Source organism: Papio anubis, chromosome 7, assembly GCF_008728515.1.
Source record: "Papio anubis isolate 15944 chromosome 7, Panubis1.0, whole genome shotgun sequence".
NCBI classification, from domain to species: Eukaryota; Metazoa; Chordata; class Mammalia; order Primates; family Cercopithecidae; genus Papio; species Papio anubis.
Genome location: NC_044982.1, coordinates 41,525,630 through 41,542,411, shown reverse-complemented (window position 1 = coordinate 41,542,411; position 16,782 = coordinate 41,525,630). Strand labels below are relative to the sequence as shown.

General features: G+C 43.8%; 2 protein-coding genes across 4 annotated transcripts in view; one reads left to right on the top strand and one right to left on the bottom strand.

Moving 5' to 3' along the window:
* Positions 1 to 15,429, top strand: part of FNTB (farnesyltransferase, CAAX box, beta) — a 77,759-nt gene extending 62,330 nt beyond the window's left edge. The window contains exons 10-12 of one of the 2 annotated variants that reach the window (XM_031668046.1): positions 6,052 to 6,163; positions 7,720 to 7,834; positions 13,963 to 15,429. In XM_031668046.1, the coding sequence (XP_031523906.1) occupies positions 6,052 to 6,163; positions 7,720 to 7,834; positions 13,963 to 14,094 (359 nt within the window). In that variant the 3' untranslated portion in view covers positions 14,095 to 15,429. The remainder of the gene's footprint in view (positions 1 to 6,051; positions 6,164 to 7,719; positions 7,835 to 13,962) is intronic. The other variant, XM_031668047.1, reaches the window with a different exon arrangement.
* The window catches only part of MAX (MYC associated factor X), a 96,952-nt gene that overhangs the window by 41,425 nt on the left and 38,745 nt on the right, over positions 1 to 16,782 (bottom strand). The gene's annotated exons all lie outside the window — the stretch shown is intronic.

The window sequence follows — 16,782 nt, the reverse complement described above, 5'->3', positions numbered from 1 at the left end:
TGAGGAAACAGAGTACAGTGAGGCTAAGTGACTGCTTTATAATACCTCATTGGCACTCACAAGGGTTAGTATGTGGTTGTGTGAATCCAGACTAGCTGGCATCTGAACCCTGCCCTGCTCATAACCACAGTAGGTGGCCATTAATCCAACGAAAAGTTGTTTAGCTCACTTGTAGTTAAAGAAATGCTAATTAAAAGACTGGCACTCTTTGTTTTTATTATCGGATTGGCAGAGATTAAGAAACTTGATACCTTATGTTGGGGAGAGTGTGAGAAAACAGGTAATTTGATACTGTTAGTGGGGATGTAAATAGGTAAATCATTTTTTGGAGGGCAGTTTGGAGACATCCGTTTAAATTATAAGGGCACTTACCCTTTGAACACAGCAAGTGCACTGTCAGGAATTTACCTGCAGAGATATTAGCCAAGGATGTATATTGAAGTGGAGTTGTAATAGCAGCCTAAGTGCCCATCAAAAGGTTAAGGGTTACATAATAAAAATCTCTCCAAACAGTAGCTGCATCCCATGGGCTGATATAGAAAGCTCTCCAAGATACATCATCAAGTGTAAGGGGCAGGGCCTGGAGCAGTCCCTGGGCACACAGCCTGAGATGTACACAGCTTTTCCTGGAACCCCCACCAAACCCCTTTAACAATGGGTACCTTTGGGAGAAGAGAAGGAGGCAGAAGACAGAAGGAGGGAGACTTTTTAGATTTTTTTTTTTTTTTTTTTTGAGACAGAGTCTGAGTCTGTTGGTGAGGCTGGAGTGCCATGGTGCGATCTCGGCTCACTGCAACCTCTGCCTCCTGGGTTCAATCGATTTTTGTGCCTCAGCCTCCTGAGTAGCTGGGATTACAGGCGTGTGCCACCACACCTAGCTAATGTTTTCTATTTTTAGTAGAGGCAGGGTATGACTCTGTTGGCCTGGCTGGTCTCAAACTCCTGGCCTCAAGTGATCCACCTTCCTCGGCCACACAAAGTGCTGAGATTACAGGAATGAGCCACCATACCCGGCCAACTTTTTAGATTTTATATTATACTGCGCCCTTTTATATTTTAAGTATAATATAAATAGATTTATATTATACTTCTATATTATACGGTGCCCTTTAAAAAAAAAAAAAAACGATGTGCATTACTAATTTTATTTTGGTAAATGTACAAATACATTTTTTAAAAGGCATTGATCATATTGCTAACTAAAAAGCAAAAAGAATGCTCTAGTGCAGCACATGGGTCTAGGCCATGCCCTAACCCAGCAAGTGACCATCAGTGGCTCCATGCCAATGACTACCTTCTATGTGTAAATGACGGTATTTGAGTAGAAGAAGGAATTATTATTAATAGCTTAAAACGCTGGGCACGGTGGTTCATGACTATAATCCCAGCACTTTGGGAGGCCAAGGCAGGCGGACCTCTTGAGCCCAGGAGTTCAAGACCAGCCTGGGCAATATAGTGAGAGCTTGTCTCTGCAAAAAATTAAAAACAGTTAACCAGACATAGTGGCATGTGCCTGTAGTCCTAGCTACTCAGGAGGCTGAGGTAGAAGGATCACTTGAGTCTAGGAGGCAGAGGTTGCAGGCAGAGAGTGCCACTGCAACTCCAGCCTGGGCGACACAGCAAGACTTGGGTCTCAAAAAGCAAAGGAAGCCTGTAATCGCAGCATTTTGGGAGGCCGAGGTGGGTGGATCATGAGGTCAGGAGTTCAAGACCAGCCTGGCCAACATGATGAAACCCTGTGTCTACTAAAGATACAAAAAATTAGCCGGGTGTGGTGGCACGCACCTGTAATCCCAGTTCCTCAGGAGACTGAGGCCGGAGAATCACTTTTAACCCCGGAGGCGGAGGTTGCAGTGAGCCGAGATCATGCCATTGCACTCCAGCCTGGGTGACAGGGCGGGACTCCATCTCAAAAAAAAAAAAAAGAAAAGAAAAAAAAAGGCTTAAGAAATCTCAAGTGCTGACTAAATCAGTGAGTTATTTGGTTTTTTGTTTTGTGGAACAGTAAGAAAGCAGCAGGCCTGTGAGTTTCTGCCTGGCTTGGTAGTTACTGGCTTCTTGTATGTTATTTGGGACATACCCTGGAATTTTCTTGCCCACCTGTGAAATTGAGCTACAGATGGCTGCACCTGTCAGTTATGGTGAGGAAAGACTTTTTATTTTTTTGGATGAAAAGAACCTTTGAAATGCAAAATGAGATGAGAATGGGGACCTATAATTTCAGGAAGAGGGAGAAAGGATTTAAAAGGCCGATTCCAGTGTGCAGTTATCACCCTATAATCATATCTGCTTTCATCTTGTTGTGATTATGTGTGCTGGTGTCCAAATTCAGGATTTCTGGAAGCTCCTTGTAGAATTTTTGAACTTTGAGCTTCTAAGCTTCAATAATATAGGAAGTCACTGAAACAGTCTATAATTTTTTATATGATAAACATAGCGTTTTCTTTTCAGATTCTAATTTTAGCCACAGGTTATCATTTGTCTTATAAAAATAGTCTTTTATTTGTTATAGGATATGAAATATATGTACATTTTGTACAGATATGTAATGCAGTTTCCTAAAGTTTAATAAATATGCTTTTTCAAATAACAGCTTTGTTGAGATATAATTCCCATACCATACAACTTACCTATTCAGTTACGAACCATCATGACAATTCTAGAACATTTTCATTACTCATCCCCCCAAAAATCCCCATACACATTAAATATTTTCTTAAAAAGGAAATCACAAAGGAACAATCAATAGTATAAAACATATATATGTTTTATATTAATTAAATTTTAAAATTAATTTAAAAAAGTTTTAAACTCACATAACCAAAACAGAGGAGCAAAAAGGAGAAAATAGATGCAGCATATGATGTAGACAAGGGGCAAATATAAGAAAAAGCTAGGTTAATAAAATTGACTATTGGATCTCAGAAGATATAGGCCAAACAGACAGCGTCATAAGGAAATGCAAATATTAAACACAAGTTACGGAAAAATTTCACCCTAATTAGTCATCAGAGGCATGCAAATCAAAATAAATTATCAGGTACTATTTATTTTTACCATTTTAATTGCTGATTACTTTTAAAAAGTAACTAAAGCTGGCCAGGCATGGTGGCTCACACCTCTAATTCTAGCACTTTGGGAGGCTGAGTTGGGCAGATCACTTTAAGAGTTCGAGACCAGCTTGACAACATGGTGAAACCCTGTCTCTACTAAAAATACAAAAACTAGCCGGCGTGGTGGCTTGTGCCTGTAATCCCAGGTACTCAGGAGACTGAGACAGGAGAATCACTTGAACCTGGGAGGCAGAGGTTGCAGTGAGCTGAGATCGCACCACTGCACTCCAGCCTGGGTGGTCTCAACAACAACAACAAAAAGGTGCTAATGCTGGAGGTGGGAGAGCAAAATTTTAAATTTTGCTGGCAGCTACATAAAGTCTTTGTTTTTATTTTTAGTTTATTTATATATTTATTTTTGACTGCTCCTGCAGAGCAGGGCTACTCCACAGGGATTGTGCTGAGAGTAGTCTATAAATTCTTAAAGCAGTTTATCAGTATCTATTAAAAGCCTTAAAAATGTTTATTCCCTTTAACCGAATAATTCCACTGTGGTCAGTCTATTTGAAGAAAATAATCCTAAGCATAGATAATATTGACAAAGATTTAGCACAGCATTCCTCATAATGGCAAGGAACTGGAAACAACCTTGGAAATAAGTAAAAGACGACAGAGTGAAGTCCCATCATATATGTATGTATCTTATACAACAAAGTCCACTGTGCTTACAGGTGAGGAAAAGAAAGGAAGGGAATTAAAATAGTGTGAGTGTATCAAAGCATGTGGCCTGCGGCCAGCCTGAGATAGGAGACTGGATGCTTCTCCTTAGGTCGGACTCAGTGTCCTGTGTCTCTTAATGGGTGTTTCGGGGCTGAATGCAACTCAGGGTTGAAGATGAGAGGCTTTTGTCCCTAGCCTCCAAATGTCAGCTGGCCACTGTCCCTCATCTAGTGCTCAACCTTGGAAACCCTTTTTCTCTGTGTCTCTTTTTTAAGAAATTTAATAAATTATTATTTTCTGTTTGAAATATTCAACAATTTAGGCTGGGTGCAGTGGCTCACACCTGTAATCCCAGCACTTTGGGAGGCCAAAAGAGGGTAGATCACCTGAGGTCAGGAGTTCGAGACCAGCCTGATCAACATAGTGAAACCACATCTCTACTAAAAATACAAAACTTAGCCAGGCGTGGTGGTGCGTGCCTGTAATCCCAGCTACTCAGGAGGCTGAGGCAGGAGAATCGCTTGAACCCGGGAGGCGGAGGTTGCAGTGAGCCAAGATCGTGCCATTGCACTCCAGCCTGGGCAACATAGTGAGACTCTGTCTCAAAAGAAAAAAAAAAAGGAAATATTCAACAGTTTAATATTTTGCTTAAATCTCTTTATAGACTGTATCGTAAACTTTTCATTTTTATTTTATTTTATTTTATTATTTTTTTTTTGAGACGGAGTCTCGCTCTGTTGCCCAGGCTGGAGTGCAGTGGCCGGATCTCAGCTCACTGCAAGCTCCGCCTCCCGGGTCTACGACATTCTCCTGCCTCAGCCTCCCGAGTAGCTGGGACTACAGGCGCCCGCCACCTCGCCCAGCTAGTTTTTTGGTTTTTTTTAGTAGAGACGGGGTTTCACCGTGTTAGCCAGGCTGGTCTCGATCTCCTGACCTCGTGATCCGCCCGTCTCAGCCTCCCAAAGTGCTGGGATTACAGGCTTGAGCCACCGCGCCCGGCCTCGTTTTTATTTTTAAAAATCTTTTCCTCTTTTTTCTTTTTTGTTATTTTCTCCAAAACATGAAAGATTATTGATACCATAAACTTTTATAATTTTCACCATAGAAATTTATATACTCACATATATATAAGATTTTTAGTCATTTTTCAGTTATTTTTAGTTATTTTCAGTTCTTTTTATGATACAGTAACCTTATATGTCCACTTAATAAAATACTATATGGCTATTCACAGTGATAGCTGTGCAGATTATGTAGCAGAATAAAAAAGTTTATGGCTATAGTGGTAAGTGAAAAACATAAGATACACAGTTATAATAACTAGGTAGAAAAATGCATAGAAACAAAAAGATTGGAAGAAAGAAAAATTAGCTTTTAGGTGCCATTTACCAATTGTTGGGCATCTTTTTTTTTTTTTTTAATGATTTATTGTTGGGCATCTTTTAGCCCAGGTATCAAAGTATAAAATTGACCAAGGACTTAAGGTACATCCTATATATATATATATATATATTTTTTTTAAATCATTTTCTACACAGATGCTTCTGCACACCTGTCCGTGATTTGCCCCTCCTTCCCACTTGATAACTGTGTGGCTCACAGAATTCTTTGACCATAGTGATTGAACTTCAGAGTGAAGAAGTCCAGTTGCTTGTCAGTACCTTAGTAGTATTACCAGAATACCCAGTTTTTGCTAGGGTATCGTATGATGCAGGAGGGCAGTTACTAGTAACGTTTCTTAGGTAAATTCTTTGAGAGAGACAAGTTAGAGAATTCCCTTTGGAGATTGATTAAATTCAAGCTTAGAAAAGTAGAAGAAACAGACTTTATTACCCCTGTTAAGAGTTCTCTGAGCTAATCAGTCTGGTTAACAAGTTATAGAGATATGCTAGAGGGAAGGTCTCTTGAAGTCCAGGGTAGAGTTGTGGACCAAGTTGGGAGCAGCCACCGAGGTCAGTCTGGGAAGGTAAGTTCAACAGCTAGGCCAGTTCATTGCCTGCTAGAGATGTGGTTGAGGATCACCATCCACATTAACAGGGTGCATTTCAAGAAAGTGGAAGTGCCACTTTGAACTGCTGCTCTTTGACACGTGTCAAAGTTCAGGAGAAGGGACATGCCGTGCATAGGACATGGGGAAGATAGCAGTTGTACCAAGAATGAGTGGAAGAGGAAGGGGAGAAGGAAACCTTGACTATTCCCCCCGGTGAGAAAGCGGAATTAGGTCATTGATACTTGGCTGGATCCGCCAGGCCCTTACTGATCCTTTGCCCTTCAACAGGTGACCCTGCCCTTAGCATGAGCCACTGGATGTTCCATCAGCAGGCCCTGCAGGAGTACATCCTGATGTGCTGCCAGTGCCCTGCAGGGGGGCTTCTGGATAAACCTGGCAAGTGAGTGCTTTCTCTCTGGGGAGGGAAGAGGGGGGAGGAGAGAGCAGAGGGGCGTGCACCTCAGGCCTACTCAGAGCCAGACCTCAAGAGCAGAGATGTCACCCTTAGCACCTGCATAGTGCTAGGTTGTATGGGGAAAAGCACCCAGTTGGGAGCAGCCCTCGAGGCCATTGATCCTGGCACCTCCGGCTGCCCATCTTGTCCCCCAGCTTGCATGCAACCACCTCCCCCAGACAGGGAAACAGATTGCTGGGTAGATAACTCTTCTTCTTTAAAACAAACAAACAAACAAACAAACAAAAAACTGATCTAAATAGAATAGGAATAGAATAGGAGACAGGATTTTAAAACCCCTGAGTGTTGTAAACAGAGACTGTAATCATGACAACTATTATAGAGTGGATTAAATAATTAAGCTCAAATCTGAGGTGGCTTACGTGTTATAAAAGAAAAAGGGAAATAGGCCGGGCGCGGTGGCTCAAGCCTGTAATCCCAGCACTTTGGGAGGCCGAGACGGGCGGATCACGAGGTCAGGAGATCAAGACCATCCTGGCTAACATGGTGAAACCCCGTCTCTACTAAAAAATACAAAAAAACTAGCCGGGCGAGGTGGCGGGCGCCTGTAGTCCCAGCTACTCGGGAGGCTGAGGCAGGAGAATGGCGTGAACCCGGGAGGCGGAGCTTGCAGTGAGCTGAGATCCGGCCACTGCACTCCAGCCTGGGTGACAGAGCGAGACTCCGTCTCAAAAAAAAAGAAAAAGGGAAATAAAATAAGTCCTCTAACCTTTGTTCCCCACCCTCTGTCTCCCCCGACCCCAACACACGTCCTGCTGCTCTTGGTGTCCAGGGGAAGGCCTGGTCCAGCAATTTATCAGGAAGAATGTGGCCCATGTCTAGATATTTAGGTGTTTTTCTAGAGAAGTGTATCAATTTATCACTAGTACTGCCCCTGGAGAGCCCTTTCCAGAAGACAGCTGGAGAGACTGACCGTAAAATTATAGTTTCCTTTAACCCTTAATAGTTTAAGGTAAAAAAGAAAAAAAAAAAATTACAGTTCCCGCTGCTGGGCAGGGCTGGAGGATGGGGCTTTTATTTTATTGTATCTTACTTTTTTGAGACAGGGTCTCCCTCTGTCACCCAGGCTGGAGTGCACTGGCACAATCACGGCTCACTGCAGCCTTCACCTCTTGGGCTCAAGTAATCCTCCTGCTTCAGCCTCCCAAGTAACTGCAATTACAGGCATCTGCCACCACACCTAGCTAATTTTTAATCTTTTGTAGAGACGGAGTCTCCTTATGTTGCCCAAGCTGGTTTTGAACTTCTGGCCTCAGACTCTTCTCTTGCCTCAGCCTCCTACGTGCTGGGATTATGGGTGTGAGCCACTGTGCTCAGCCTGTGGGTCTTTAAATAACACTGCTGGGAAAACCATGCCTCCTCTAGCCACATGGAGGACGGGGGGGACATGTGATAGCACAGTGGTCTCTGAATTGGTGTGGCTGCATCGTAGATGTGTGCGGAGCAGAGGAGCGCCTGCTCAGAGCTGCCTGTCCTTACAGGTCGCGTGATTTCTACCACACCTGCTACTGCCTGAGCGGCCTGTCCATAGCCCAGCACTTCGGCAGCGGAGCCATGTTGCATGATGTGGTCCTGGGTGTGCCCGAAAACGCTCTGGTAAGGCGGGTGCAGGGCTTCACACCCCTTCTCCACAGGGACCTCGAGGACAGAAGGCTTTCCAAGTGAGCAGAACTGGCTGTGTTTCCTGTGTGGACAGGCGGAAGCTTGTGGTCCCTCTGCCCTTCGAGCTGTGCGGCCATTAGTGAGGATGTGACCGCAGAGGATACGCACCTCTGGGCAAGCTCAGGGTTCTGGATGGGCGGTCTGATCTGTCACAGAGCTGTTGTGCCTTTATCCCGGGGCTGAGGACCTAGCCCACCGCTGGTATTAGCTTCCCCTCAAGGAGGCCGCAGTCACGTGTCACTCTGAGGCTGTGAGTCCCAGCAGGCTTATGATAGCACTGCAGCCGCGCAGCACTGCCTGCCGCATCTCCCCCAGAGGCTCAGCTTAGATGCCTTCTCTTCAGAGAATGAGATCCCCAGAACGCTCTGCCTCAGCACCTTGTTCATATTCTTTGTAGTACTTTACTCAGTTGGTGGTGTGTTGTTTAATGTGTGTTTGTCTGTTTTCCTCAAAAAACAATAGCCCTGTGAGGGCAGGATGCTCACTGCTGCAGCCAGCTGAGGACAATGTGGAGGTGCTCTGAGCCTAGACGTGAGCCTGAGACATGAATCCAATGGAGACTGTCCCCAGTGACCAAATCACAGGGCCCGTGCAGACTGTCCTGAATGTGTGTGCAGTTCCCTACTCTTACTAAGCCCTACTTCCACCAGTGTAAACATGGCCTGCTGCTCCCATTTAGGTCACTGCCTTATTTTCTCATCTGTGTCGTTTTAACCTTCCCTTTTTGTTGCTTTCAAAAAAAATTTTTTTTTAATTTTTAATTTTTTTTGTGAGACAAAGTCTCACTCTGTCACCCAGGCTGGAGTGCAGTGGTATGATCTTCGCTCACTGCAACCTCCGCCTCCCGGGTTCAAGCAATTCTTGTGCCTCAGCCTACTGAGTAGCTGGGATTACAGGCGTGCGCCACCACACCCAGCTAATTTTTATATTTTTAGTAGAGATGGGGTTTCCCCATGTTGGGCAGGCTGGTCTCCAACTCCTGACTTCAAGTGATCCACCCGCCTCAGCCTCCCAAGGTGCCGGGATTACATGTGTGAGCCACCACGCCTGGCTCCGTCTTTGTTTCTTTTAACTGGGAAACATTTCAAATGGAAGAAACACAAATGGCTAATAGATAGTTGAAAAGATGCTCAACCTCGTTCTTAATCAGAAAAACAGCCACCCAGCTTTTCCAGGCCCTAATTATTTTCCCCATTTGCCTCTTATATAGTCCTCTTCCGATTTTTTTTCCTCTCTCCTCCTCCAGAGGTAACCCTGTCCCAAATTTGACATGTATCATGCCTGTGGATGTTTTTGTACTACTGCTACATACATATGTATCTATAAGCAATATATAGTTGTTTATAAGCAATATAACAGTTGCTTGCATGTTTTCAAACTTTTTGTAATGGTACCTACTATACCAGTTATTCTGCATTGCTTTTTCCACTGACCATTGTTATTTTTGAGGTTTATCTGTGTTCACATGTGTTGCTCCAGTTTATTTAACTATTATATGATACTCACTTGTATGAATGTACCCCAGTGTAGTTCTCTGTTCTCCTGCTAGTTATCAATTTTTTGCTGTTACAGTGTTGTAGTGAATGTTCTGGTATCTGTCTCGTTGGGTTCATGTGTTAGAATGTCTCCAGGAGGGGACCTGCTGGGTTGAAGGGACACACATTGTCATCTTTGATAGATATCTCTCATCTGCTCCCCAGCATGGTTGTGTAAGATGAACCGATCCATAGTCAGACCTTTTCCTTTTTGCCATTCGATGGATGTGAAATGGTATTTGTCTGATTGTGCATTTTCCTGATTACTAGAGAGGTTGAAAATCTTTTCAAATGTTCGTTGGCCATTTGTGTTGTCTTCTGTGCTCGTTTTCTTACTGATGGATAGCTTCAGTTGTTTTCCCTTAAGTATTTGTAGTTCTTTGTATATTTTTGATACTAATCTTTTGTCAGTTACATGTCTGTAGTGAATATCTTCCAGCTTGTGACTTGTCTTTTCATTTTGTGACTCTGATTTGTATTGCTATAAAAGAATACCTGAGACTAGATAATATATAAAGAAGAGGTTTATTTAACTCATGGTTCTATAGGCTGAGAAGTTCAAGGGCATGGCTCTGGCTTCTGGCAAGGGTTGTGCTGCATTGTAATATGTGGAAGTCAAAGGGGAAGCCAACCCATGCAAAGAGAGGAGAGCCTGAGGACACCCTGGCTTTGTAACAGCCTACCCTTGCAGGAACTAATCCATTCCCTCAAGGACTAATTCAGACTCCCCAGAGCAAGAGTGAGAGCTCACTCACTACTGCAAGAACAGTGCCAAGGCACTCCTGAGGGATCCACCCCTCGAACCCAAGCACATTCCATAAACCCCGCCTCCCAACATCGCCACCTTGGGGATCAGATTTCAACATTAATTTTTGTGGGGACAAATAAACCACATCAAAACCATAGCATTTTGTTTTTAGTGTTTTTTTGTTAAATAGAACATTTTAGGCCAGATATGGTGGTTTTCACCTGTAAACCTAGCACTTTGGGAGGCTGAGGTGGGAGAATCGCTCGAGCCCAGGTAGTCAAGGCTACAGTGAGCTCTGTTTGCACCACTGCACTCCAGTCTGGGAGATGGAGTGAGACCCTGCCCCCAGCACCCCTTCCCCACAAAAATATTTTAATATTTTAATTTTGAAGTGGTCAGATCTGTTTGTCTTTTCTGTTGTTCAGGGGTTTGTTTTGGGGGGAGGGTAGGTGAGGATTTACTTAAGAAATCTACCATTTTTGAGGGAAGCAGACAAAAGGAGGCACACATTAAACAAATACATTACAAATTGTGACGCATGCTATGAAGGGAATGAACAAGGCACTGTAGCAAGTCATTAAGTGTAACCTCTAAATAGTCTAAAGCTTGCCTTTTTAATCTAGATTTTTAATTCTCTTGGATTTGGTTTCTGTGTACAGCGAGGCTTGGATATAATGTTGTCTTTTTTCCATATGGATAACCAGCACCATGTACTGAAGTCTACAGCCTTTCCTGCTGATGTGTATGTCATGTGTGCCACACCCTCAAGTTTCCATACATGAAGGGGCCCTGTTTCTGGACTCTCTATTCTGTTCCTTTGGTCTGTTTGCCTATCTGCACTCTTTTAAGCAAGTCTGAAAACAGGTAGGCAAGTCCTGTCTGCCTTGTTGTTTTTCTTCAAAATTGCCTTGGCTACTCTTTGCCTTTTGCATTTTCCTGTGAATTGTAGGATCAACTTGTCAAGTTCTAATGGGATTTTTATTGGAATTGCACTACATTTTAGATTAATAGGAGAGAAGCAACTTGTTTTTTTTTTTTTTTTCTTCCTGTCTTCCCAGGAGTAGAAAGAGAACTGACTTCTTTTCAATATTTAGGCTTCCATTTATGAACATAATTTTTCTTTTATTTAATGTCTTTCAATGGTTTTTTATAATTTTTTCCATAAAGGACTAGCATTTTTTTTTTTTAGAGTTATGTCTAATTTACAGTTTTTATGTCTGTGACTGGAATCTTTTTTATTTTCAATTTTGTAACTGTTTGTTACCAGTGTATAGAAATGCTAATAATATTTATAAATCTTGTATCCAGCTACCTTGTTGAACTCTCTTAATAGTTTTAAGTTTGTCTAAGTTTCCGTTTTATTTTTCTTGTCTTGTATTGTTGGCTAATATCGCCACATAGTCCTGACTAAAGGTAATAGAGGGCATTCCTGCCTTGCTCCTGATTGTAATGGGAAGGCTTTTTATAATCTGACCATTAAGCATGATAGGGTTAACTGTAGGGTTTGATAGTTACATTTTATCAAGTTAGTGATGTTTGCTTCTATTCCTGATTTGCTAGGTTGTTTTTGTTAGTTTCAGTCATAAGGTAGTGTTAAATTTTATTGAATGCTTTCTCCACATCTGATTTTTCTTCTTTAATATGATATGTTTCATTAATGTTCTGATGTTAAGCCTTATATTCCCAGGATAAGCCCTTCTTGGTCATAGTAGAGACAGTGTGTCTGTGTCTGTGTGTTTTGTTCAGTATACTGCTGGATTCAGTTTGCCAGTATGTTTGCATAGTACTTTTATTTAGGATTTTTTTGCATGTGCGTTCATAAGAAAGATTGATCTAAAATTGTATTGTATTGTCCTTTTCCAGTGTTTCAGGATAATATCATAGCCTCATAAAATTAGATGGGTAGCTTCCTGCTCCTCTTACCTTTTTTCGTTTTCTTTTCTTTTTCAGAGACATGATCTCACTCCGTCACTCATGCTGGAGTGCAGTGATGTGATCATAGCTCACTGCAGCCTGGAACTCCTGGGCTTAAGCTATCTTTCTGTCTTAGCCTCCCAAGTAGCAGGGACTACAGGTGCACACCACCAGAACCTGCTAGTTTTTAAATTTTTGTAGAGACAGGGTTTTGCTATGTTGCCTAGTCTGATCTTGAACTCTTGGCCTCAAGCTATCCTACCTCAACCATACAAAGTGCTGGGATTATAGGTGTGAGCCATTGCACCTGGCCCCCCACTGGCCCCCCCCCCTTTTTTTTTCAGTCTCTTAAAAAGTTTGTATAGGTCAGAGACTATCTGTTTCTTTTTAGGTTTGTTAATACTTGCCTGAGAAACCATCTAGGTCTAGTATCTTTTAGGGGATGTGGGGGTGGCAGAATAAGCAATTGTTGTTCTTAATTTCTTCATATAAGCCTTTAAAAATTCCTTAAGTCAATTTTGACAGTTTTTCTGGTTTTTAAAAATTACTGCTTATCTGAATTTTTGTATGTTTTAGCATGAGGTTGCTCATAGTATTCTCTCAAAATTTTTTAAATCTCTCCTGCAGTTGTGTCCCCTTCTTCATTCTCCCACAGTGGGAGAATCCTGATTATTGGCCTAAGATTATGCCCCGTGTCAAATCTAAAATTTTTTTTGGTTTTCTGTGATGTACTAGAATAACATCATGGAGTTTAAATATGACCTAACAGCCTTACTACATAATAGGGTTGTGGTCCTTTTTTCTTTTATTATTTTTTTTGAGATGGAGTCTTGCTCTGTTGTCCAGGCTAGAGTGCAGTGATGCAATCTTGGCTCACTGCAACCTCTGCCTCCCAGGTTCAAACGATTCTCCTGCCTCAGCCTTCCAAGTAGCTGGGATTACAGGCACCCACCATCATGCCCGGCTAATTTTTGTATTTTTATAGAGACGGGGTTTCACCATCTTGGCCAGGCTGGTCTTGGACTCCAGACCTCAGGTGATCCATCCACCTCAGCCTCCCAAAATGCTGGGATTACAGGCATGAGCCACCGCATCCAGCCCCTTTTTTCTTGATTATAAATGTAAATACATGTTTATTGTTTTAATAATTGGGATACATAAAATACAAATAAGAAAATTAAAAACAATCATATCACTGTTAATATTTTGGTATGGGTATGATTTTTGCCATTTCTATACATCGCAGGTACAAATACACTTTTTAAAAAGTTTGAGGCTGGGCATTGGCTCACACCTGTAACCCCAGCACATTGGGAGGCTGATGCTGGTGGATCACCTGAGGTCAGGAGTTCGAGACCAGCCTAGCCAATATGGTGAAACCCTGTCTCTACTAAAAATACAAAAATTACCTGGGTGTGGTGGCTCACACCTATAATCCCAGTTACTCGGGAGGCTAAGGCAGGAGACTCTCTTGAACCCAGGAGGCAGAGGTTGCAGTAAACTGAGATCACATCATTGCACTCCAGCCTGGGCAACAGAGCAAGACTCTGTCTCAAAAAAAAAAAAAAAATTTTGAGATAGTATTGCACATACTGTTTTCTCACATATGTTGTAAGCATTTGCCTATATCATTAAATATTTAAATGCATGTTTATAATGGCTGTATATTACCCTGTGTCCCATGGACTAGATAGTTTTAGCAAATACACCGTTTTTGAACCTTTGGGCTTTGTGTGATAAATCTTTGTGTGTATCTCTGATTCCTTATACTAAATTCTTAGAAGTGCCTTTCATGGAGCAAAGGATGTGTTACGTTTTCAAGGACCACCGGGGTGATTAACTGGCACCTTTTCTTCTCTTTGCAGCAGCCCACTCACCCAGTGTACAACATTGGACCAGACAAGGTGATCCAGGCCACTACATACTTTCTGCAGAAGCCTGTCCCGGGTTTTGAGGAGCTTAAGGATGAGACATCGGCAGAGTCTGCAACTGACTAGAGGACCTGGGTCCCTGCAGCTCTGTGCCCACCCATCTCCCCAGACAAGGTTTATACGTTTCGATACATACTGCATTCTGTGCTACACAAGCCTTAGCCTCAGTGGAGCTGTGGTTCTCTTTGTCCTTTCTTGTCAAACAAAACCAGTGGCTCTGGGTTTGGAGAACACAGTGGCTGGTTTTAAAAATTCTTTCCACACCTGTCAAACCAAAAATCTATCAGCCCAGCTGGTGTGGTTGGTGAACAGTGCACGCCAGGAGGAAGCAGCCCCTCCTCACCAGCTCTCCAGCCAGGACGATCACATAGAGATGAATGGCATCTGAGTATTACGACATCCAGAGCCACTGCTGACTCCCACTTGCACGCCACCATTCAGTCACCAGACTGGGTGCCCTCCCATGGGCGGAATAAGTCTGCTCCATGCCAAGCCTGGGCTTTTGAGTCCCACCAAGATGAGTTCTCTGGAAGACTGTGGTGGGGTTGCACCAGGAGGTGCCTCTGCCTCTCGACTCACACCCTGGTCATTTGCAAGGGAAAGGAGCTGGAGGTGGGGGGAGAAAGATCTCCTTCAGTTGGGAGCCCCTCCGCTTCAACACTGGAGAACTGAGCCTTGCATCTCTCCAGGGTCCAAGGCCACGCTTGGTGCACTGGCAAGACTTGCTTCAGCCCCAGGTGTGGTGACTTAGACCTGGGAAACCAATTATGAGTGGAAAATGAACCTCTAGTTCAACTGTGCCAGAGGAAGCAGCCCTCCAGTGCCCCCCCGCCTCACTCCTCCCCATCATGTACCATGAAAACCCCCTCTGATGGCCTCAAGGCAGTGCCTGCAGGCCGAGGCCCTTCTGGGGGTTTCTATCTTTCTTCCACCAGACTCCAAGCCCACTCTCCTCCAAGACTCTGCTGTCTTTTCTCACCCAGAGTATTAACACTACTAAGTCTTTCACCTTAATTTATGACTCAGGATTTATTCACGTCCTGCCCATTCTAGGCTCACAGGAATAAAATCAAGTGCTAGACACGCTGGCTGCCACTAAGGCACTAGCTCTGGAGCTGGTGGTGGCAGCGGGGGGTGCCGCCCAGCGTGCTGGGTCCTGGCAGTGCCTCTGCTGTGCTGCACATTGAGCCCTTTCTCAGTCAGTGGAGTGTCGAGTTGGGCCATCTGTCCACTGACCTGGCCTTCATGTAAGCAGCTGTGGGCTGCGGGCAGACAGGAGCTCAGAGATGCAGCATGAGGCTCTTAGAAAAACCTGGCCATTTGCTGCCTCTAATTCCTTTTGCTTTGACATATTGGGCTATGTATTACCTCCTTGAAATAATAAAAGAATAACATTTTCTATGATGTCTCTTATTTGTGATCTGTACCAAGAAAATGCCCAATGGTAGGAGCTATTAAAGGTTGCTCAGGGATCATCAGTCTCCTGTGCGCAGGATTCCAGACTGTTTGTATTGGTGGTGACAGAGGAATGACTGAGTTCCGTCCTCACATGCTGTCTCCTCCAGTAGAGGAAGCCGTGGGCCTCACAGAGAGTGGGAAGAGTTGTTTTCCAAGCTCCCTGGGGTAATTCGGTGTGCTATGCCCCAGCCCTCCACACACTGCACTTCACGGTCTGTCTCTGACAGACAGCAAGGACTGAGCCCTAGCCCCAGAGCAGGCTGACTCAGCAAGGGTGGGTGGATGTCTGGCCAGAGGCAGGGGCTGTCCCAGGGACAGGCTGGAACTCTGTGGCCACTTGGCTTTCCCTTCCTCTGGCGAGAGCCCCTCTCCCATGGGAGGCCAAGAACATGGATGTCCTGTGGCCTGACCCTCTTGGAGGGGAGAGACGATGGTGTCCCTAGAGGACACCCAAATCCATGTAAATAAGCCAAATGCACATCCAGGAATGTAATTCCTGCCCCGTGTGCTATTTTTGCCCTGTTAACAAAGGTTTGCGCTGCAAGGCAACATATTGAAATGCATCCTTTCCATCACTATAACAAAAGGCAAAATCCTCTCAGCACCAGGAGCCTCAAGGTATTGTGAGATTAATTGCAGTAATAATTAGTGTGGTTAACAGAAAGGACTGCTTCAGTCTGAACTGGCTTTTTACCAAGAGGGAGGGATCTGAGTTGGGCCCTGAAGGGTAGGTAAAGTTAGTCTGGGTAGAAAAGAGAAAGGGTTATTTCAGGAGAGTTTACACTGGCATATCCATGAGACATCCTTTTCCGGAGGGTTTCCTGACAGCTCTCAAGGTAGGTCCTAGAGATTTGTTTATTCATTCAGTTGAGATAGGATCTTGCTCAAATGCACCCAAGTTGGAGTGAGCTGGATGCTCACTGCAGCCTCAACCTCCCGGGCTCAGAAGATCCTCCTGCCTTAGCCTCCCAAGTAGCTAGGACCACAGGTGCACACCACCACAGCTAGCTAATTTTGGTATTTTTTGTAGAAATGGGGTTTCACCATGTTGCCCAAGCTGGTCTCAAACTCCTGGGCTCAAGCGATCCTTCCGCCTCAGCCTCCCAAAGTGCTGAGATTACAGGTGTGAGCCACCGCACCTTTGGAGAGATTTATCATGTGAATCCTTGAGTAGAAGACATTTATGTAGCATTCAAGGTGGATTACCCCAAATAAAGACTTTCTCCCATCAATAAACACAAAACTAATATAGATCTCTATATCCAGGTGGGCTCCAGTTTCACCCTTAGACCCACT